General features: G+C 48.9%; 1 protein-coding gene across 2 annotated transcripts in view; it reads left to right on the top strand.

Moving 5' to 3' along the window:
• Fgd5 (FYVE, RhoGEF and PH domain containing 5) overlaps positions 1-19,229 on the top strand; it is a 97,179-nt gene extending 77,950 nt beyond the window's left edge. For both annotated transcript variants that reach the window (XM_006506000.4, NM_172731.3), the window contains exons 11-21: positions 5,028-5,099; positions 6,060-6,128; positions 8,372-8,455; positions 9,407-9,486; positions 10,726-10,825; positions 11,109-11,246; positions 11,672-11,801; positions 12,592-12,725; positions 14,536-14,664; positions 17,322-17,476; positions 17,794-19,229. In XM_006506000.4, coding sequence (XP_006506063.1) covers positions 5,028-5,099; positions 6,060-6,128; positions 8,372-8,455; positions 9,407-9,486; positions 10,726-10,825; positions 11,109-11,246; positions 11,672-11,801; positions 12,592-12,725; positions 14,536-14,664; positions 17,322-17,476; positions 17,794-17,830 — 1,128 coding nt within the window. In that variant the 3' untranslated portion in view covers positions 17,831-19,229. The remainder of the gene's footprint in view (positions 1-5,027; positions 5,100-6,059; positions 6,129-8,371; positions 8,456-9,406; positions 9,487-10,725; positions 10,826-11,108; positions 11,247-11,671; positions 11,802-12,591; positions 12,726-14,535; positions 14,665-17,321; positions 17,477-17,793) is intronic.
• Positions 19,230-23,619: the final 4,390 nt, after the last annotated feature.

Consider the following 23,619-nt stretch of genomic DNA (forward strand, 5'->3'; position numbering starts at 1 on the left):
CATTTCTGAAATTCTGTTCTCCTTAAACACCACTCCCATCCTGCTCCTGGTGCCCACCATGCTACTTTCTGAACACATTTTATTTTTTAGAACAAATTTGGAAGCTCCTGGCTGACAGAGTCAAGAAAGGGGTGTGTATGTGTCTACTGACCTATGTGTAGACGTGCGCAACGATAGGATGGATATTCCCATACCTAACCAATCTGTCCTCTCGCGTCACCCAGATGGCTCCAGATTCTCAGCTTACCAAAAGCCCTCACTCCACAAGAAAGGACCTGCCTCCCACCATCCCTCTCCCAAGCAGTTAGTTGTGCAGTTTACCTTCACAATTTACCTTTGAAAAATATTTGTCCTGGATATTAAAAACTGGTTTGGTCCATTTTTTTTTCTCTCTGAGTAACTTGGAGACGGCACACCGCTGTCTTCTGACTCACACAGTCTCTGCTAAGATGATGCTTATGTTTGCCCTCTGTGGTGGTTTGCACTCTGAATGCCGTGATATCTTCTCTGTTAATGGGCACAGTAGCTCATGCATATAATCTCAGAAGTTAAGAGGCTGAGACAGGATGGCTGCAAGTTCAAGGCCAGCTTAAGCTATATAACAAGAGCATGTGTGTGTATGTGTGTATACGCGCATACACACACACACACGTGTGTGTGTGTGTGTGTGTGCATGCATATACTTCACATATATACAAACACATACATATTTACACGGTGTGATTTGGGGAAGGATGTCTGGAAATCCTTAAGGGGACTGGGCTGTGTTGGACCTACCTATCTCCAGCTTCTTGCTTGGATCTGGGCTTTGGTGAGCATTCATTTACTTTGGAAAAGTCTCTTGCTGTATTATCTCACCGCCCCTAATTCCCCCCCCCCCCACACACACATGCATACACTCCTTTCTCTCTGTTTGGGGTATGTATATGTATTCACAAACATGTACATGCATATGAAGGTCAATGTTGGTCAATCTTTTTCAATTGCTCTCCACCTAATTTTTAAATTAGTTCTTTGAGGATTTCACACAATGTATTCTGATACTATTCAACCTCTTCCCCCAGGACCAACTCCCTCCTCTCCCCACCCCAATTTGTGCTCTTGCTCTCCCTCCTCTCTCTCCCTCTCCCATCTGGTCCAGTCAGTGATGGCAATGCATAAACTCACGAGTATGTGGCTTTCTACAGGAACCTGGTGGACATACTGGGGATTGCATCCTTAAAGAAAACTGATCCCCCCTCCAGCTCCTACCAACTGCCAACATCTCCTTAGTTAGGAGCTGGGCCTCATGCTCACCTTCCTCTCTCCAGGCTGGCTTGGGTTTTTTCAAGTCCACACTGTCAACAATTGCAGTGAGTTCATCTGTACAGCTGCCCCGATGAGTCTGGAAAACAGTTTTCTTCTAGGCATCCACTGCTTCTGGCCTTTACAGTCTTCTTGCTCCTTCCACACTGATCGATTCCTGAGCCTTGAGAGGCAGGGGTGTGACACAGGTGTCCCAATTGGGGCTGAGCATTCTGCAGTCTCTTATTCTCTACACCCTGGCCAATGGTGGATGCCTACTGCTAACAGCAGCTTCTCTGGTGAAGGTTGAGAGATGTACTGATGCACTGGACATCAGTTTACTGTGATGTCCATCTGGCAGAATAACAGTGGTGGGTTCCCTGCTGGGGCCTATGACCTACCTTGCCATGGGCTCTTGGCCCTAGTGATGGTGCCAGGGATAGGTTTCATTTTGTAGAGTGAGTCTCCACCTTTTTTAAAAAAGACAGAGTCTCTCTACATTGCTCTGGCTATCCTGGAACTCACTGTGTAGACTAGGGTAGCTTTGAAGTCAGAGAGATCCACCAGACTCTACCTCCCAAGTACTAGGATTAAAGACATGTGCCACCACACCTGGTAACCCACTTTATTTTTTAAGACATAGTCTCTCACTGACCCTGGAACTCATTGATGCAGCTAGGCTGACTGGTCATGTCTCCAGTGATGGGGTTATAGGTGCTATGCCCAGCTTTTGCGTGGGTACGGGGGGCTGACCTCAGAGCTTCATGTATGCATTCACAGCAAGCACTTTAGCCACTGGTCCATCTCCCCAGCCCCTCTGTCTTCACTCTGTGTACTAGATAGAGATCTGTCTTCATGACCTCTGGCTCTTCCTTTCCTCAACTTTGTTCAGTTCATAGCCAAACCTGTGAAGAGTTTTCAAGCCTGGTATTGTAGGTTGCCTGTTTTTGTTTTTAATTCCTCTGAACTCCTCTGTGAGGTCAGCAGCCCTGATGAAGTTCTGTCTACTAATACATGGCATTGACCTTTGCACCAGACCCTCTAACATAATAGTTGCTTTGGTCCTTGGCTCAGAGCTCCAACACCTGTCACTCATTCTGCATGTGTGGTGTACTTTCTCTGAAAAAAAAAAATGAGTTGGGTTTATGTCTTAGTTAGGGTTTTACTGCTGTGAACAGACACCATGACCAAGGCAACTCTTATAAGAACAACATTTAATTGGGGCTGGCTTAAAGGTTCAGAGGTTCAGTCCATTATCATCAAGATAGGAGCATGACAGCATCCAGGCAGGCATGGTGCAGGAGGAGCTGAGAGTTCTACATCTTCATCTGGAGGCCACTAGCAGAATATTGGCTTCCAAGCAACTAGGACAAGGGTATTAAAGCCCAAACCCACAGTAACACACCTAATCCAACAAGGTTACTCTTCCTAATAATGCCACTCCCTGGGCCAAGCATATACAAACCATCACAGTTTGTCTTCCTGGTTTAATATTTTAAATGCTTTATTATTTTATTATTCTATGATTATGGGTGGTTTGCCTGCATGTAAGTCTGTGTGCCTCATGTGTGCCTGGAGCCTGTGGAGACCAGGAGAGGTCATTGGATCCCCTGGAGCTGAAGTTACACATGGTTATGAGCTGACATGTGGGTACGGGAACTCAATCCCAGGTCCGTGGGAAGAGCAGCCAGTGTCTTCTGCTGAGCCAGCTTTCCAGCCTGCCCACCCCACAACCTAAGTTGGTTTTGGATATATGTTCTCATGAATTTTTTCTTTAAAAACTAGATTTGATAACTTCTTACACATAAAGATGGATTTTGATCCATGTTCCCTCCTAGTCCTCCCAAGCATCTCCAGTTTCTCTATGTCCCTTTCTATCATTATGATAATTCGCCAAGTCCAACTAGTTCTTCCTGCTGGAATGTTGGCTGATGTTGGTGTGGTTTTGGGCAGGTCTCAGGCAGGCGACCGAAGCTGCTGTGGGTTGATGAATGCAATGGCCGTGTCACGTCTAGAAGATGGCATTTCACGGCACTCCTCTCCATCATCCCGTCCTTGGACTTTGTCTGTCCCCCCATTTTATAGCGTACTCTGAGCCTTAAGTGTAAGGGGTGGATATAGATTTCCCACTTAAAGCTGAATACTCAATCACCCTTTAAACTCAGCACGTTAACACTTAGGAGTCTGAGCATTGTAGAGCGAAACTTCTCTCACCAAGATTGAGGACAACACTCATTTAGATGTGTAAATATGAATATTCAGAATGCACTTTGACAATGTGTCCATTTATCAAGGCCACAGTAGTGAATTTCCTCCTAGGGCCTATCTAAAAACACAGGTGGGCTTTTGACTAAGGTTATAGTGATAGACGTGACTTCCCTGCTGTGGAAATCCAATCCAAAAGTGGCTGGTTACTCCCCTAGCCTTCATGCCATGATTGCACCAGTGTGAGCATCGTGCCTCAAAGGTCAGTATTGAAGCATGCAACGTTTGTATCTGAATAATACCTTTGATGGCTTTTCTCTCCCAGCAGCCTCCATAGCGCTATGAAAGCTAACCATCCAGGAAGAAGTTTTCAGGTCCATTCCAGCTTGGTTTCTTTATGTCTTGCAACCAGAGTATTCCTGTGACTCTTGGTCATACCAGGCTCTGTGAACATAAGCTCTGTGGAGGCTGAAAGGGCCAGCATTTGCATCTTGGTTTTGGTTGTACTATGTGTGGTGAGATGCAGAGAGTGTGGCCAGTTGATTCAGTCCTGTCATAGGTTCTGCTGGGTTTGGGAATAGTCTATCCTCCATCTTTGTCAGCCTCATCTTCCTCCATAGCTTATGTGTCTGTGGGGCCCTAAGTGCTGAGTTCTCTCTTACATTCATTTCCAGTCTTTGTTTCCAGAAATCTCTACAGGCAGTAGGGTCCTCCTCTCCCCGTGCGTGCCTTCTCTGAGGTGGGGCATGTCTGGCTGCCTAGTGCTTTGTGGCAGCCCCACTCTACCTTGGGCCTGAGGCTGGGCTTGGACAGATCTTTGCCCATTCTCTGGGCTAGTCAGCTTCTGTGTGCTGTCAGGGCACAGCACAGAGCCCTCTTCTCAGAGCCTTTGCCTGAGGGTTAAGTGGACTTCTAGCCTCCCCAGTGCTGAAACCTTATATTCAGCTTGCTCAGTGCCATTTCACAGGACTCTGACCCCTCCCATGTGCCCTCAGCGCCTGACAGACACCTAGAAGAGAGCTTGCAGGTTGGTTCCTATCCATAGTGTCTGTAGCTTTATTACCCTGAATTGTGTTACCAGCCCACACTTGACCTTCACAAAGTCAAGGACATTTCAATTGCCTTCTTTCAAAATAAGTACTCTTTTCTTTTTCCCATGCATTGTGTTCATATGCTTGAAGATCCCAGAACAAACAGCTCATGGAGTCAGTTCTCCTTTTCCTCTAAGCGGGGTCTAAGAGAACCTTAGGTCATCAGGCTTGGGAGCAAGTGCCATCTCTCGGTGGCCCTCCATTCTTGTAACCTCCATCTGCCAGCCTCCCCTTCCTCCCACTGTGGCCAAGGGTGTGACCCATCCCTTCACCTTTCATCTCTGGGAGAGAGCCCATGCTGCCTGCCGTTTCTTGGAGTTTGGATTTTAGACTGGTCTTTTCTGAGCTGTTCTCCTCCTCTGACGAGGAAGCCATGTCCCCTTACAGAGGATACATAATGCCTGGTAGGGGAGTGGAGGGGTAACCATCTCCTGTCCCTGCCCACAGGAAAACCTGCAGAAGCTGGTCCACATCGAGTACAGTGTACGAGGCCAAGGGGACCTCCTCCAGCCAGGAAGGGTGAGTGCAGCCTGGGCAAGGACAAGGGCCAGCTTGACTCTGATAAGCCCATTGTTCAGCTGGGCTGGCCCCAGACGGCTCTGGCTGCAGGTGCTGTTTAGGAGGGGTGGGGGACATGGTGCACCACCCTGGAGCTTGTCTGCACCCCGCCTTCCATAATGCCCTCTCGGGGCAGTTAAAGAAACAGTGCCAATCAGTTCTGCTCACTGTAGCTGCCCTGGGGTAGCTCTCCAGTGAGGGAATAAAAAAAAAATGTACCCAGTGTTTATAGTTTCAGGTTGTCAGGAAAGCAGAGCTCAGAGTAGCTCTCGAAAGACAAGCCCCAAGAAAGCAGCATAAAAATAGCATTCTTAACAAAACAGGGGCTGGGGTGGCACTCAGGGGTGGAGCGCATGCATTGCATGTGCAAGGTCCTGGGTTCTCTGCCCAGAAAGGGAGGGGTGGGAGAGAGATTGATTGATTTGCGTGTTAGCTTCCAGATGCAAAACATACAACTCAGCTCAGAAAGCAGCTAAAAGTGTGATCATTGCCAGTTGGAGTGAGGGAGCGAGCCACATCGGCAGGATGCTGCGAGTCTGGGATTCTCTGAAATCTCATGTGGTTCTGACTGAGAGACCCTGAGCTCCGCAGACCTCACTAAGCCTGTGTTTGTAGCCTTCAGAAGGATGAGGCTGGAGTGACTATCCGCAGGTCCAGATGTTCAGCAGGCCTCCGAAGGGCACGTTCTGAATGGACCCTTTGTAGTGCTGTTTAGGGAGAGAGTCGTAAGTGGGACTCCTACTTGGTGGCTGGAACATTGTTGAGCTTGTGTGAGGACATTTCCAGAAGGCCGGATTGCCCAGCTTGAGTTCCTGGGCCAGGAGTCTCTATAAGCTGTCCCTGGGTACCCTGGCAGCCATGGAGACTGCTTCCTACAGACTTTGTCATTCTACCTCTGAGGTTAGCTTCTCTCCCCCACAGGAGTTCCTGAAGGAAGGGACACTGATGAGGGTGAGAGGGAAAAGCCGACACCCCCGCCACCTGTTCCTGGTAAGCACTGGAGATAAGGCAGGTCCCATCGTTAGCTTTCTAGAGCCAGCATTTGGTGACAAGCAGAGGAGCCAGGACAGCCTTTAGGATGTAACGCTGAGCCTTCAAAACTAAACAAAACAAGATGAAACAAAACAAACAACAAAAAAAAACCACACTGCTTATATGTTATTTGAATGCTTGGGGGACAGGGAGTGTAGCTGTTAAAATGAATAGCTCATATGCCTACCATAATTGGTTCAAACCAGGGCTTTCTTCTGGTACTATAACTACACTCAGGCACTTTCTGTGGTATGTACAACAGCAGAGGGGTGAGGAAACCAACTTGTCTAGGTTCCTCAGCAGAGGGCCAAGACCCAGAGCGTAGCCAGGGTTGAGCTTCCAGTCCATCACTCTGTGAGAGTGAGCATACATGACACTTCTGAGGACACAGACCCACACTTGGAACATTAGGGAATATCCAAGACCTTTGGGCTAGCGACGTCAACCCAGGGTCTCATGCTATAAGTAGCTTCTTTGCTCCAATCTAGGACCCCAAGACACTACACCTTCTGTGCTGCCTACCTCCAGAACAAGTGTCTCAGACAGTCAGGATTTAAAGAGGAAAGGCAAGATCCACCTCCCAGTTCTGGAGGTACCAGTCCTTGGTGGGGTGGCCTTGTAGCTTTGGGCCTATAGCCAAGTAGCACAACAAGTGAGCCATCGTTCACCTCATGGCTAGGAAGCAAGAGACAGGAAGGGGAAGGGGTTGGGTTCCCACAGTCTCCTCAAGGTCACGCTGGGATGACCTAACTTCCTCTCACTAGGCCCTACCCTCTGAGGGTTCCATGCCTTCCAACAGTGCCATCCTTTGGACTGCACTTTCAACACAGTGGCCATTAGGGAACCCCCCAAGAGCCAAACTGTGGGCCTGCTGTTTTCTGGGTATCTCTGTTTCCCCATTCTTTTGCCCTTCAGTGTTGTTCTTGTGACTGTCGATGGGGCTGCCTTCAGCTGCCTCCCCATACCGCCAGAACTTTATATAGCATGACGGTAGCACAGCTATGAGCTCTGTGCACCCAGCACTCACTGGGCCAACACCCCCAGGCTGGGACATGAGTGCAGAGATCGCTTACAGCCTTGTCCTCAGCCTTCAGAATGTAATGAAAGGGAAATACATAGACTAACAGCCAAGAGTCGGGAGATGAAATAGAGGGGAGTCTTGGGAATAGGCAGTCAGTGGAGGTGGAGGAGGGTCACGCATTGAAGTGAAAGCAGCCACTGTAGCTATGCTCAAGGATCGGTTGGGTGTCCGAGTTCCCTGGAGAGGCTGCCTCTATTAAACCCTGAAGCAAGGGAGGCTGTCTGCTTTCTTTTACTACCATGTGCGGCGTCCCTTAGATTGAACTGAGTCATCAGTCTTGGCAGCAATTGTTTTTACCCGCTAGAGCAATTGCTTTTACCCATCTCACTGGCTCCCACTTCATTTCATTTCTTTCTTTAAAGGCATGGTGCCACGACGTAGCCCTGGTTGTCTTGGGACTTGCCATGCAGACCTCGCTGGCTTCTAATCCACAGATTCACCTGCCTCTGTCTCCTGCGTGCTGGGATTTTAAAGACACGGGCCACCTCACCAGCCCCCCACTTCATTTCTTAACTACTTTGTAGAGTCCTATGTGGCAGCCTCAAGTTACATGCTGGTCTCTGTTGGCTAGTGTAAACCATTGTATGATTACCATTTGGATCAGGATTGAGAGCGTTTGCAACACTTCCAGAAAGCTCCACCAACGCTGGCAATCGGTCTTCCCCAAGTGACCCAGGCACTAAGTGGCCTGATTGCTGTTGCTTTAGGTTGGACTTTCACATAAAGGCGGTGGGCTGCACTTACAGCATCTGACCTCCCCCCTCACAATGCCTGTGATCCTATCACGAGGCTACAGTCTGGCAGCCTGCTCGTTTGGGTTGCTGTGTGGTATTTCACAGTCTGACTGGACCACGGTTCTTTATCCATCAACTGTAAAGGATATTTGGTTAGTTCTCCCTTTGGGGCTGTGACACATAATGTTCTCTGACACTTGGTGCCAGAGCATTGGCAGATGTGCCAAGTCCTTTTGAGCATTCCTGTAGGAGTATAATTGTCATGATGAGGTGTGCACCGAGGACTACTGGCTGCCTGCACCCCAGAGCTCAGGGACCTGCTACGTATAGAGCTTGCTGCAGCCTTCGGGGCCAGGACTGGTGTGACTTGTGTGCCTTCTCTGCAGATGAATGACACACTCCTGTACACACATCCCCAGAAGGATGGGAAGTACCGGCTGAAGAGCTCGCTGCCAGTGGCCAACATGAAGGTAGATATCGAAAACCAGGTACCCTGGGGTAGGCGTGTCATCACAGGGAAGATGCTGGGGAGATGGATCCAGCCTTTCTTCTCTCTACGGAGGACCAAGGCCCCAGGATACAGCGTTCAGTGAGGACTGCTGCAGGTTTAAACATAGGGGCTGCCCAGCTACAACTAGGGATCAATGATATATTCTCAGAGTGGATAAGACATGGAGAGGAAAGGGTCACCCCAGGAGGAGGACAGTAAGTGCAGAAACCGCTTGGAGGGAGCCAACAAACAGGTTTAGGTTACATTGTTAAAACCCTCTAGAACCTTTCTATCATCCCAAACAGAAACTGTCTCCATTAAACACTGAGTCCTGTTTGTTCTATCTCTATAAATGTAACTGGTTGAATGACTTCATGTGGGTAGAGTTCCAGCATTTGGCTTCTTGGAGCTGGCTGGCTTCACTTAGTGTTGTGTTCAAGATTTCTGTGTGGAAGTTTGGTCAGTCTCCTTCCTTTTCTGGGCACCCACATCTGCCCCCTCTGTCTCTCTACCTCTCTGTGTATCTCTATCTTTATGCCTCTCTCATCTCTGTCTGCCTCTGTGTGTGTGTTTGTGTGTTCATGCACGCATGTGTGTGCATATTCTCGGTTCATTCACCACTGAACATGTCTCAGCTGTTGCATGTGTGATGTGTGGACTAGCATGGTTTATCTTGGTCTCAAACACGAGGGTGCGTGGGCACATTGGGGAATTCTTGGGATGGAGAACATTCTGGAATGTTATTTCTGATACCATCTGAGGATGGTGCCTGAGAAGGAAATGCTGAGATGAGAAGGCAGGACAGCTGGGAATGAAAGCATCCATGCTGGTCAGAACCCTGTCCAGCCACTACCAGCCACTAGCAGTGGACAAAGCTGTCCGTGCTCCTCCCCCTCCCACCCTGAACAGATGCTATTGGTTTCCCTGGCAGGTCAGCCGCCCTGTGATGGACAAAGTGCCCTATGCTCTGAAGATCGAAACTCCTGAGTCTTGTCTGACACTGTCTGCAAGGTATGGGGAGCCATACTCTAGCTGCAGTGCCCTCTGCTGGCCGCCATGGCATACGACACTTAGATACGCAGGCATAACATACAAAAAAATAAATATTTTAAGATGAAGATAAATATTTTAAGATGAAGATAAAGTTAAGAATTGAGCAAAATACCTGAAGTTGACCTCTGACCTCCTCACTCATATCTACGTGTACGCAACACACACAAAACACACAGGCATGGACATGCATGCACACACGTACACACGTGCGTGCAAATAGAAAGCAATAACTAAAAGAAAAAAGAAAAGAAGAACTCCTGAGGTTTGGGGCTTATCTCAGTGATAGCGTGTCTGGCTGACATACTAAGGCCCTGGTTCAGGCTTCAGCAGCACAAAACCAAACATAAATGCCAGCTCCTATGCCCAGAGGTCTGTAGGCCCCATGAAAGTATCTCATTAAAAAATGTTATAGATGATTGTCTCAGCATGAGGTTCTCAGGTGACTCATATGTGTCGTGTGCTCAGTGGGCTGTCAGCCTTGGCACTCTCGACAGGACAAAAGGGAAGTGATGAGTGGTTGCCCATCTCTGACCATTCCGTCGTCTTTTGGGGAGGCTCTTGGTAGGTGGAAGGATGCTGTACTTAAAACAACATGAGCCAGTTGTCTGATAAACAAAATCTATTTCTCCCAGGCTAGGAGTTAGGAAATGCAAGACCAAGGTGCCGGTCGATCTGGGGTCTGGAGAGAGCCCCATGTATGTAGATGGCACCTGTTTGCTGTAATATAGAAGAGACAAAGGGGGTCCCACAAGGGAGAGGGAAGACTTCCTGTAGGTAGTGATTCCTGGGATAGCTCCACCACCTCTCCTCTCTGCCTGATGCCTTGTGGCTCAGTGTGTAGCTTCTGGTGACAGACTACACCGATTGTCTGCTCCTGCCTGTCCTATGGCCTGGAGTACCAGCTGCCATTGATATATCTGCCCACTGGAGGGGGATTATACATTCCCTTTAAGCAGTGTCACCCTGGCTGCCTACCTTACTGCCGGCCAAAGTGGCACCTTCTCCCTGCCCAGGCTGTGGGATGCTCCAGTGCAGGGCGAGGGCGACACCTAGTGGGCACTAAGAATATCTACCCAGCTTTCTCCTGGGCTTGGACATTGGGGCTCAACTAGGGCCCAGAGGCTGCTGAACTCGCAGCAAGAGAGAGGGTGCCAAGCAGAGCCACAGCACCTTGGCTCACCGAGTCTGTGCCGACAGCTCCTGCGCGGAGCGGGACGAGTGGCACTACTGTCTGAGCAGAGCCCTTCCGGAGGATTACAAGACTCAGGCCCTGGCTGCCTTCCACCACAGTGTGGAGGTGAGTGGGGGCCACTCCAGGGTTCCTAGGGTGGGTCCTGCCATATCCTCCTCACAGAGACAAGTTCCTCCTGTCCTCGGGGCCCTGGCAACACCCTCATCGGTCCCGCCTACCATGCTTCTGTTAGAGCGTGGCACCACAGTTCAACCCAGGAGCATGCCCTGCAGTCTGGCAAGCAGACCAGGGGACAGAGTAGACTTGACTCCGAATTAGGGAGAAAGGGGCTGCACTTCCCCAACTGTCCCTTGGCCTCTCTCCTGACTGTGGTTGCTGGCTGCCGCAGATCCGGGAAAGGCTGGGGATCAGCCTCGGTGAGAGGCTCCCCACCCTGGTGCCTGTCACTCATGCCATGATGTGCATGAACTGCGGCTGTGACTTCTCCCTCACCGTGAGGCGCCACCACTGCCATGCCTGCGGCAAGGTGAGTGACAGACTGGGGGGAAGGTGTGCTTGGGGAGGGGATGGGGACATGTTCCTGCTTGTGGAGCTCAGGGGGCCAGAGGAAGATGAATTCAAGGCCAGCCTGAGAGGTAGAGCTTGTTCCTGTCGGTATCACTGAAATCCACTGATCATGGCAGTCCCAGGCCTTTCTGCCACACCATGTTAATAACACGGGAGAACTCACCATTATGGTCACTGGAGGGGAGTGTTATCTTATGGTTATGAGCACAGCTCTTCAGAAAAGCAGGCGCTTGCTCAGAGACATTCTACAGCCCAGGCTGGAAGAGCAGGGGCCCGTGTGACACAGAGCAGCTAGGGTCCTGGGGCTGCCTGGAGGAGGTGAGGGCTGGGCTAAACTGAGAGGGTGACTGACAGCTTAAATGTGTGTTCTCAACATGGCGTCAGATTGTGTGCCGGAACTGCTCTCGAAACAAGTACCCATTGAAGTGCCTCAAGAACAGGATGGCCAAGGTCTGTGATGGCTGCTTCCGGGAGCTGAAGTTGAGGAATGGGCCTGTCCCAGGCTCCATGAGAGGTAACTTTACAAGGCCCTTGCCTTCTTTCAGGCCTGGTGGCTTCTCCCCAAGTTCTCATGATGCCTCTATGGCCCGGGTTCCTGCTTGAATCTGCTTTCTCCAGAAGAAGAGAGATGAGGTTCTGCATAAAGGCAGCCCCCTGGGGAGGCCAAGGCTCAAGACCTGGGTTCCATGGGAACCTGACAGCTGCTCTGTCCCTATGAAGGCAGGGCTGCTGTGGCTGTCCGCCATGGATGGTTCTTTGGGGTTATTCGATATTTGTCTATATGGTTATATGCATGTGGGTGCAGGTACCCCTGAAGGCCAAAATAAGGCAGATATGTTCTTAACTGCTGAGCCATCTCCCCAGCTCTCTGTAGGGCTTCTATGAATATTCCATGAGCCTGCTGTCTTTGGAATTTTGTGGCAGGTTTGGGAGGCTGCTTGGGAGGGGCTTGGGAGTCAGGAAAGGAGAGAGAGAGAGTCCCCTAGAAGCTGAATTGACCCCTGAGACTTGGTACTTAAGTGACAGGCTGTGCCCAGAAGTATCAGGCCAGAGAGACAGCAGATGTATCTTGGGCCTTCTTGAAGCCACACCCAGAGGAAGCATAGTCCTGCTGGTGGATCCAGGACAACTGTTCAATGTCCTGGGAAAATGCCACCATGCCCCAGAGCCTCTGCTCAGCATCAGCAGGAAGGGGCATGCCAGCCATCCTGGGCCCGTCTCCTCCCACCCGCACCCCCATGAGCCTTGGAGGGACTTGAGCCAGCACTCCAGACAACCCTTCCCCTGGCTTCTCACCTCTGCAGAGCGTCCAGTCAGCATGAGCTTCCCACTGTCCTCGTCCCGCTTTTCCTCGGGCAGCGCCTTGTCCTCTGTCTTCCAGAGTATTAGCCCCTCAACTTTCAAGAAGCAGAAAAAAGTCCCTTCGGCTCTGTCCGAGGTAAGGTGTGCATGGGAGACAGTGCTTGGGAGGTTCCTGTCCTCTGGAGGCATGCTCAGATCCTCCTGTACCCAGCCTGGCCAGGCTCTTCTGCACAAAGAGAACTCCTCCCTGAAAGAACTCAATAGTGAGCCCAGGTAGTGCCATTGCTAAGGATAATCCCTGTCTTCAGAAGACATCTGTGGGCTGCAGAGGAGCTCCAGAGGCATCTTGTGTCCCTCCTTGGCTTTATTTTTTCTTTTTCCTTCCCCATACTGTAGAATTAGTGCCCGCAGGGCCTGCTCAGGTGAGCTGCAATCACGGTTAATTGTCCCATGTCAGTATTTGTGAGCCCCACGTGTTCTCGGGCTGCAGGGAGGGAACAGCACAGGTGCTGAGCCCCCCTAAGGCTGACTGTGCAAGAAACCTGAAAACTGGCTGCGCACAAGTCCGTCATGCAGACAGGGCCCCCAAGCAATGTGTGCCCATGAGGAGAGCCTTCGGAGCCAAGAGGCATGGCCAGCTGCATCCAAGTCCCTGTTAACAGGCATCATGAAGCAGTGGGTGTGTGAAGATGCGCTAGGGAGTGAAGATCGGTGGATGAGTGCTATCTCAGCCATTAACTTATTCCATTTGCCAACTGAAGTTCTTGGAATTACGACTAGGGCATAGCTTAATGGAAAAGCGCCTACCTCTGCGACGAGAATTCCTTGAAGGACCCGTCAAGGAGTGTTCACGTGTTCACAATACAGAGCTGTGTTCACTGTTCCTGGTTTCCTCCTGCCAGCTCCTTGGTCCAGTGGAGAAGATGAGCATCCCACAGCTCAGCACCTTCTCCCATTGCTGGGGCTCTGCCTCCACAGCATTGCTTCCCAGGGGAAAGGGGAGGAAACCTGTGTGAGCACCTGAGTAAGCTCCTAGAAGATTGCAGAATCAGATCCCTGGAGGTGCTCCATCAGGGATCCCAGAGCCCAGGCAAGAGTTAGGGGGTCCTCATGGCCTTGCACCAGGACAGAATCAACCCCGGCTTCCTTTCCAGCCTGAGCTGGTTGTAGATTCTAGGCTCCAAATCCTGAGTGTTTGCTGAGAGTCCCAAGCTGAAGGGGGCTGCACTTCAGGAAGTCCCTTGTTCCTCAGGGTCTCAGTTCCCATCCATAAAATGAGAAAGTCAGAGGAAACTATCCCTGAACGTGGCCATGTTGCTTTCTAGTGCACTCACTGTAAGTCAGGCATGTCTGTCTGTCAGGATGTCTCATGACTTGTAAGATAATGGAGGCCCTCAGGAGGTCAGTAAATTGCCTGGTGATGTCCATAGTTACTGCTGGAGCCTGGTGAGAACCCTGAAATCCCTCCAAGCCAAACTGGGAGGGCGTCTCTTTTGTTATCTTTGCTTTCTGGTGCTCGTGGTAAAACCCAGGGCCTCATAGATGCTCACACAGTGTGCCAGAACCCCAATCAGTGTTAGCCACTGCCAGAGCCTGTGCAGCAGAGTGTCACCTAAAAGCTGGCAGCAGTATGACACAGTAGGACTGCGTCTACTACACCAGTCAGGAGCCCCTTCCCCCCATACCTGTTAGGTAATAGGTACAAGATTCCTTTTAAGTGCAAGGTGTTCTAAGCTAAGGTTAAATCCATCTTGCCGTCTGGGGTGTGTGTGTGTGTGTGTGTGATCCCAGTAGGGACAGGCCTTCTGGAGGCAGCTTTGGACTTTTACATCGACTTCTTAGACACTGAAGCAGTTTTGCTGACCTCAAGAGTCCAGAGATCAGCTTTCGAACTGATGGTCTGCCCAGCCCCGTTTTGACTGCCTGCTTTGCTTCCCTTCCACCAGGTGGCCGCGTCAGGAGAGGGCTCTGCCATCAGCGGCTACTTGAGCCGCTGTAAGAGTGGCAAGCGGCGCTGGAAGAAACTCTGGCTCGTCATCAAGGGCAAAGTACTCTACACCTACTTGGCCAGCGAGGTAGAATCCTTTCTGAGGCTGTTCTTGCAGGGAGGCCTGCGTTAAGTGTGTGTGTGTGAGACAGTAGGGGTGGAGGGGCAGCCAGCTTCAGTCTTCATCATTACTTATCACCTGCAGGCATAAGTCAGGGACACCGAAACCTCTTCTGGTGGTAATCAAGTCTTTATGCTGGAGTGTGGGTGTGAACACTCACCGAGTACTTAAATGTCACAGGCTTGACAGCCAGGACAAAGTCACAAGAGAAAACTCATTTCTGTCTCCATCTTGGTTGCTTGGGGCAACAAGCAGCAGCTCAGAGAGAACTGCCCCCTGTGTGCCTGTCCATTGCTTTTACTAAAATAACTGAGGGTTCCAGTAAGGCTTCTAAATACACACACATTGCTGCTTGCATAGGACATACTGGTTTTAGCTTCTAAGCTACAAGCAAGGGCGGGGGCTACAGCTCAGTTGGTAGGATGCTTGCCCAGCATGCAGGAAGCGTGGGGTTCAGTCCCCAGCTCACATAGCCTCGCTGTGGTGGTGCAGGCCTGTAATTCTAGCACTGAAGTGGGAGGAACAGAAGTTCAAGGTCATCCTCAACTACATCATGAGTTCAAAGCCAGTCTGGACCACATGATCTCCTATCTCAAAAAGAAAATACAAACAAGAGTGCCCTAAAGCCTACTCTGCTCCCAAGGTAGAGAGATGTGGGCTGTCATGGTTTGATCTCACTGGCCAGTCCCGCGGAGGCTGAACGGGTTGGAAAGTAAGATGGTTTCTATCTCCAGGTCCCACCACCTTGGGGCTTCCATAGCCAAATCCACTTTACAGTCAAGACTTACAGGTGCCCCAACCACTGTTGAAGAACGTGCTCGTTAGTCTAAGGCTGGGCCTTCTCAGGTGACCTGCCTCCTCTCCACAGACTTGCAGCTGTGGTGGTCACTGTGTGTGTCATCTTTAGGCACTGGACCAGCAGACAGAGGGTCCCTTGGTTCATTTGTCTACAGTGGAGCACAGCTCAGAGCAGCCCCCTCCTAAGAAGGCATGCCTTAGAGCTGAGCATGGTGCTACGTGCCAGTGGGTCCTGGCACTCAGAAAAATGAGACAGGGGAATTACTATGATCCCTAGGCCAGCCTGGGCTACAATGTAAGGCTGTATATAATAATAATAATTAATGATAATAATAATAATAAAAGCAAGGCAGGACAGTGGTAGGGCACATTGTATTCTGCCAGGTTAGAGGATTTCTAGCTTGGCAAGGCTCTGTGTCTGAGCAGAGTTGCCATCTGCCAGGTGCTTTCTCCAGACAGTAACCTTAGGTAGCGGGTGCGTGCTTGACCCCCTTCTTCTGGGTTAACTCTCTCTAAGTGTGTATCATGAAGTCTTTGCTTCTTATAAACATCACTTTCCATCCTATAAGCTTTCTCCCTAGGTTAAAGCCTTGACTTTTCCTCTGCACACTGTTCCCAGTGTCCTGTGTGTGTCCATCTCATGAGCACTCATGCTGTCATAGCCTAGACTCTGCAGGACTCTTGCTAAGGCCCCTTGAACAAAGGCTTGGCAGAATGTCTGCTGAATGTGCTGCCTGAACAAACTCTGGGACACTAAAACATTGAGTACTCTAGTCTGTAGGAAGAACTCTGGAAGGCTGTGAGTTCAAATCTTAGCTCTTCCTCCATGCTAAGTGTGTGCTCTTGGAACGTTGCTTTCTCTGTCGATGGTAGAGAATTTCAAAGATAATGGCTCTGAACATGCCCAGCTCTAGTTTGCTGTCAGAACCTGTTAAGTCGCTTTCCTTTCCTGGACTGGCCCTGGCTGAAAGCCAGGTGATCAGAGTCTTCCACACTCACAGCACTCCTCCACTAGATGCAAGGATCAACCATAGGGGCTGATACAGGTGTGGGTTTTTAAAATCTTTTATTTATTATTTGACAGTTTTACATCTGTATACAATGTATCTTGATCTTCTCCACCCCTTACTCCACCAACACCCCTCCCACCATCATGCCCTCTCATGTGTTTGTGTGTGTATGTGTATATATATGTGTATATATACATATATATACACACATGTATACATATATGCATGTGTATGTATATGTGTATGTATGAATGTATATGTATGTGTGTATGTATATGTATGTGCATATTTTTAACGTGTATATTGTGTGTATGTATGTGTGTATATTGTGTGTATGTATGTGTGTATTTCTATGCAGGTGTGTGTGTATGTGTGTGTATGTGTGTATATGTATGTATGTATAGGTATGTGTGTTTTGTGTGTGTATGTGTGTATGTGTGTATAGGTATGTGTGTATGTATATGTATGTGTGTGGTTTTGTGTGTGTATGTGTATATGTGTATGTATTGTGTGTGTGTGTGTGTGTGTGTATGTGTGTATGTATGTATATGTATGTGTGTGTGTGTGTATGTGTGTGTCACCCACTGAATCCAGTTAGTGCCACCTATTGGATGCTGCCCGACCTTGCTGGCTTGATTCTGTCCAGGCACCCATAGCTGCAGTGAGTTCATTACAAGGACTATGTCACACCCACATTCACAGCACTCCTCCCATCCTTCAGCTCCGTGATTCTTTCTCTCATTATCCTTTCTGATGTTCCCTGAGCCTTGGGGATGGAGGGGTTTTAACACCAGGTTTTCCTTCTATCCTCTGCAGGACAAAGTGGCCATGGAGAGCATACCTCTGCTGGGTTTTACTATTGCCCCAGAAAAGGAGGAGGGCAGCAGCGAAGTGGGCCCTGTTTTTCATCTTTATCACAAGAAAACCCTGTTTTACAGCTTCAAAGCAGAGGACAGCAATTCTGCTCAGAGGTACCAGTGACAGCTAGTCTTCTATTTCCTCGGCTGTCTTGCAGAGAAATGCAGTGTTGTCCTGCATTGTTCTATGCAGGCCCCTGGGGGTCCAAGCACAGCTGTGGGCCTGCATGTTCTCAACTGTGAGACTTAGACACTCATGATTCTGTTCTATGGGATGACATTGGTTCCGGCAACTTTCACACAGTCTGGAACTGTTTGCTAAATGTGGGAAGTGTGTCTGGGAAGTAGATACAAAGATACAATCCTTGGCTTCAGGCCACCAGGAATCTAGTCCAGTCACATAGATACCCAGTGCTGTCTCTGTTTCACAGATGGATGGAGGCCATGGAAGATGCCAGTGTGTTATAGCAGTCACCAGGCCCATGGACTAACAACAAACTCCTACATTAACTCGAGAACCCTTCCGGAAGTGACTCCTGCTTTCAGCTCATCTGGATGCACGTGTGGGTTCTGTGTGGAGCTTGACCTCAAGGCGAAACCCCAAGAGCTATTTATAGACATCTTCTTTTCTGCCTCCATGTTTCCCAACCCCAATCACAGACTGTACACCCTTATCTAAAAGTGAGTTAAAATTTAGTACCTTGAAGACGTGGAAACCAAGTGAAAAAGACACTTAGAAATGTGGGCTTTTTAGTAGAAACTGGCTTTTTCTGGTTTTACTCCTGGTGACTAAGACCACTTTCAACTTTCCGCACTCTCCATATGGTGCCTCAGGTGATGTGGGAGCCAGACAGGAAGTATCAGCTGTGTATCTAAGCACTTTACTATCCTGCTGAGCTGCAGCCTCCAGGGCTGTGTCTTCCAAGGAATGGCTGCAAACTTCGGTGCAAAGTGACTCCTGCAGCCTTACTGTGGCTTGCCACCCTAAGGAGGGAGGGGCTCAGCACCACACCAGGGCTGCCCTCTAAAGCATCACAGATCCCTCAAACATGGAAGACCTGCATCTGCGTTAAGTTTCTGTGTGCATTCCTGTGTCCACACTGTGCAGGCTGACCATCCTGTTGATGGGAGTCTGTCCTCTTTGTAACACGTGTCCTTGGGCTGTACCAGCCACACCAAGCTTACTTTTTGAGAGAGGTAAAGGAGAAAGAGAGAAGTTGGGTCATCAGAAAGTGGTCTGCACAGAAGGCTTGGCCAGCCCGGAGGCACTGAGTGGCTGGAAGACACTTTGCACACCTGAGGCCGACAGCATCACCTCCCTCTGGGCACCTGAGGCAGAGCCATCACCTGCTGGCCAGTTCTTTATGCCGAATGGATTTTACAAAATGCAGGAGGAGGAACAGGATTCCTCTTCACTATCCCTACAGTTGGGAAAAAAAAAAAAATGCCTCCATTTTCTGAAATCTCTTCCTGCCTTGTCCCCTACAAAAAAGATTTTTGTAAAACAAACAAACAAACAAACCACCATCTCAAGGACTTATTTACATTAATTATGTTCAGGGATTTCTTTTTCTAGTTTGAAGTTCTTTTTCAATGTTTTTGCAGTCGGTGTATAGTTAGTAATTCAAGTCGGATGGAAGACAAGTGTTACTGTTCACTTCACAATCCTAGGATCCTTCCTAGAGTCACTCACATGGGACCCGGACACCGAGACCCAGGAACCTTTAGAGAGTGGAGCTGGACTCAAGGACAGTAATCCTCTTCCTTTGGTTTCATTTTTCTATGATTTCAATTGCAGGAGACCAACTGTGGACTGAAAATATTAAATGGAAAATTCCAGAAATAAAAGTGCATGAATTTCCAGTCATTTTTACTTGTAGTATAAATGTCCTACTGCATTAGTTAAGCTTCTCTAGAGTCACAGAACTTATGGATAGTCTCTTTACAGTAAGTAAATTTGTTATGATGACTTTCAGTCTGTAGTCCAACTCCCCAATAGTGGTCAGCTGTGAATGGGAAGTCCAGGGATCGAGTTGCTCAGCCCCACAAGGCTAGTAGTAGATCCAACAGATGTGCTGGCAAGTAAATGCAAGCAGGCGAAGAAGAGCAAATCTTCCTTCTTCCGAAATCCTTATGTAGGTCTCCAGAAGAAGGTGTGGCCCAAATTAAAGGTGTGTACCACCACGCCTGGATCTGGGACTTGTTTTTGTCCCAGGCTGACCTTGAACTCAGAGATCTCCTGGTCTTAGTCTCCTGGGATTCATAGCCACTATGCCTCAAGATCTCCATGCTAAGATCCAGTTCAGAAACTTGTATCTTCCAGCCCCAAGGTCTGGATCACTGGTGAGCCTTCCAATTCTGGATTGTAGTTCATTCCAGATATAGTCAAGTTGACAACCGGGAATAGCCATTACACCTACTTAGTTAGTAACTTCCCATGGATCTAATTGGTGCATTGCACATTATCAAGAGTACCCATGTGTGCACAGGAACAGCACAGTATGTGTAGCCAGTGCTGCTGCCATTGGGGCATTTGGGCTGCTGTCTAGGCAGTGGGAGCATCCCTGATATGCCTTGTAGCATTGCCCAGTGTCACTTTGCAGCTCTTTAGAGTGACAGACAGTACATCCCAAGGTTACCCAAGGACCTCTGTTCTTTTATTCTGCTTATTTTTTTAATTAAAAAAATTTTTGAGGGCTTGCTCTGGAATCCAGGGCCTCACACATGTGGAGCCAGGACTCTGAGGCCGGCCCACATCCTGGGTCAGGATGTTTTGTGTTTTCTACCCTATAACATCCTGGATCTGATACTCAAGTAGGGTTTTTATTCTGTGGGAATATTTACCTTGATAGAAATGCCTGGATTATCCATAAAACATAGCAGACAGAGTCACCAAGGCAGTCCCCAGCTGCAATGTGACCAGGCCAGGCCCTGCCTGTTTTGGACCTTTGTCACCTCTTCTTCTTTCTATAGTTCTCTGAGAACTGGTTTCAGGCTTATCTCTCCCTGGCCATTCATAGTGGCCAATACAATTACAGGAAGAACTTCCTTCTCAGGACAGTGACAGGACAGTTGGTGGTAGTGAGGCTGGCAGCCCTGTCCATCAGATCCCTCTCCCTGCATCTTCAGTGCCTTAAAGAACCTTTCAGGCACAGCCTTGCCTGCTCCCTGGGTGGCCTTGCTTGGTGGTGGGGTGCGGAGGGCAGTGCATTCATGGATTCCTGCATACTGCAATTGCTTTAGGCTGTTTGTCTGAAGAGATGGGAAGGAGTCTATGCCTGTCATTAATGCACAAGGGGAACAGCAGCGCTGGGTGGGGTGTAGGCCAGTTCTACAAGCATTCTGACATGTCAGGAGTAAGCACTGAGTCTTTCTGGTGATGCTGAACCTTCAGAGACAAACTCTGCCTGGTATGTGTGTGTGTGTGGTGGTGGTGGGAGGGGGAATGGGAGGAGAGTGATGCTGGCTTGCTGGCTCATCTGGAATCATGGCCACGCAGGCCAAGGCATGACTGCTTACCCTGTATCCTTTATCCAGCTTCTCACTGATCTGGTCACTAAGCAGAGAGGCCTCAGTGTGGCCCTGTGGCCACCAAGGCTGGGCCTGCAACCCAAGTTGCTTTCTGAAGTGAAGTAGGGCCAGCAATGGGCTGGCTTTCACCAGTTAGCATGTTGTTAACTGATTCAGCCTGCACTCTCTGGCTTCTGAATTCATTCTCACTGTCGGTGGGGGTGGGAGTCGGGGGCAGGTGTGTCCACTCAGGTGGCTGCTCTCTGCACAAGTCTCACATTGGCTTAAGCAGGTGGCAAACTAGCGTGACAATAGCAAGTCCCAAAGGACGGGAAACAAGTCCTTTGGCTTTTGTGACTTGCTGTGCAGTGTCAGAGGTGGTTCCCAGAGACTGGCTGACCACTGACTGCCTCTGCAGCTGGGACTACAGGCATTGTCTATTGCCACCAAGGAAGGCCAGGATGGCTTTTAAGAGCCAGCATGTGCTCAGTAGCCCTCACCAAGCTCCCTTCACTCCTATGGCTCCTGGACTAGTCACTGAGGAGGGACTACTAGGAGTGGCATGGGTCCAGGGATGACTTGGGTGGGTGAATGTCTCCAAAGGGCCACATGCTTGTGGTTTGCAGTGTGCTGCTACTGGTGCAGTGTGATGAACCTTTAGGAGGTGGGGTCAAGTAGGAGGCCCTTGGAGGGGAGGTTGTTCTCATACTCCTGACCCTGAGCAGTTTGCTCTCTGTGGGCTCCTGTCATTGCTATCTAGTGTCCTCTCCCCAGAGGCCCAAAACAAGTTCTCCTGATCTCAGACAAGAACGTCCTCCAGAACTGTGAGTTAAACCTTTTTACTTTATAAGTTAATAACCCAGGTGTTTTGTTATAGGAATGGAAAAGTAACTAATACCAGTATAAGAGGGGCTGGAGGAAGATGGTTCTTAAAGTGTTACTGTCAGTGTTTATCCTATGGACCACATTTTCTGGAAGATCACTAGTCTGGATTAGTAGCATGCAAGGGCCATGCCTTGCCATGTATTTGGGGACAATCTGTGATAAACTAGGTAGAGGTCAATTAATTGGATCCTTGCTTGAGTGTCTCATAGGAACACTTTGATAGTCCCTAATCAAACAACTGTCAGTCATCAGTAACTGAGGTTTGTGTAATTTCCAGCAACCGGAAGTATCAAATGCCTTGACCTTGCTATGCCTCTCAGTGCTCCCCAAGATGCTGCTATTGCTCAAACTTTGTAGACGAGGAGTCTGAGGGTTTGAAACAGGTCATTTCCCAGGATTTCACATTTGCCCTCTGCCTGCTTTAGCTAAGCTGAGCTATGCCATGGTTGCTTCCAAAGTGCTTCTCTGGACTTGTGTGAGTGGAGGCTGGGAAACTTTCTGATGTCCACAGTGTGAATCCTACAGAACACTGCTAGGAATCCAGCTGCAGAGGGAATCCAGCTGCACAGGCCCTTCCCTCCAAAGTCATCTAAAAAAATTTACATCCTGTCACATAAAATCTATGAACACAATCCAATATGTTTCCAAAATAAACATAATTCTATTTTCTAGTAATATATTTAAGATTTATTCCAACTCTATCTAGAAATCTGGATATTTAAAACTCCCCCCCTTTCCTTTAAGACAGAATCTTATCAGCCGGGCATGGTGGCACATGCCTTTAATCCCAGCATTCAGGAGACAGAGGCAAGCAGATTTCTGAATTCAAGGCCAGCCTGGTCTACAAAACAAGTTCCAGGACAGTCAGGGCTATGCAGAGAAACTCTTGTCTTAGAAAAAAAAAAAAAATTTAGCATGTTGCTCACGCTGGTCTTGAACACCAAAGCTCAAGTAATTTTCCTGATTAGTTGGGACTACAGGCATATATCACCATGTCTGGCTTAAAAAAATTTTTTTAAACATACATTCCTAGGGTAATAACAAGTACTGGACATAGTACTTAGCATGTTAGGATGGTCACTCAAATGTGAGGTCTTAAAGAGGGCTGGCAAGACGTTTCAGTGGTTAAGAACATTTGTGGCCCTTGTAGAAGATGAGTTTAGTTCCCAGGAACCACACCAGGCAGCTCACAACTACCTTTAACTCCAGATCCAGGGGTCTAATGCTTTCTGAACTCCTTGAGTACCTGCATTCATTTTGTGCATACCAAACACAAACACATAAGCACACACATATACACAAACACACACCTATAAATAAATAATAAAATTTTTTAAATAAAGGGACTTCAAGAATTAGCACATTTTTCTCACTAATTCAAAGTAAATAAATGAATATTAGTTTATTTCTCAGATGAATTCGTAAGTATTAGTAACCTAATACATGGATCCACTTCTCGATGTTCTCAGGCCCTTAAGGTGTCTGAAGGCTGTGGTCAAAGGTGTGCTAAGCATTGAGGAGTCTGGTTTGGGAAGGAAACAGACATGCCTACTTGCCACATAGTTCCAAGCTGGACAGTGCACTTGTTCATTGAACACCTCAGTGTTCTGGGTGTGGAGGATACACCACAGATCTGCAACAGGTTAAGTTTGCCTGAGAGGAACAAGCAAAGTAGAAAGCTGCTGGGGACTACTGCTTTAGGATTCAGATGGAAGTCTCTGGCTCATGTTGGCCATCACACTATCATGCTTGGTCTGGGCTGGCCTGGCCATCCTCTGGTGACATACACAGGGCCAATCCCTGGTGTTCCCCCTCTGGTGCAGCTTACACATTTAGCTTCTCCAGGGTTCTACCTATCAGAA

This window comes from Mus musculus, chromosome 6 (assembly GCF_000001635.26).
Source record: "Mus musculus strain C57BL/6J chromosome 6, GRCm38.p6 C57BL/6J".
Classification (NCBI taxonomy): Eukaryota; Metazoa; Chordata; class Mammalia; order Rodentia; family Muridae; genus Mus; species Mus musculus.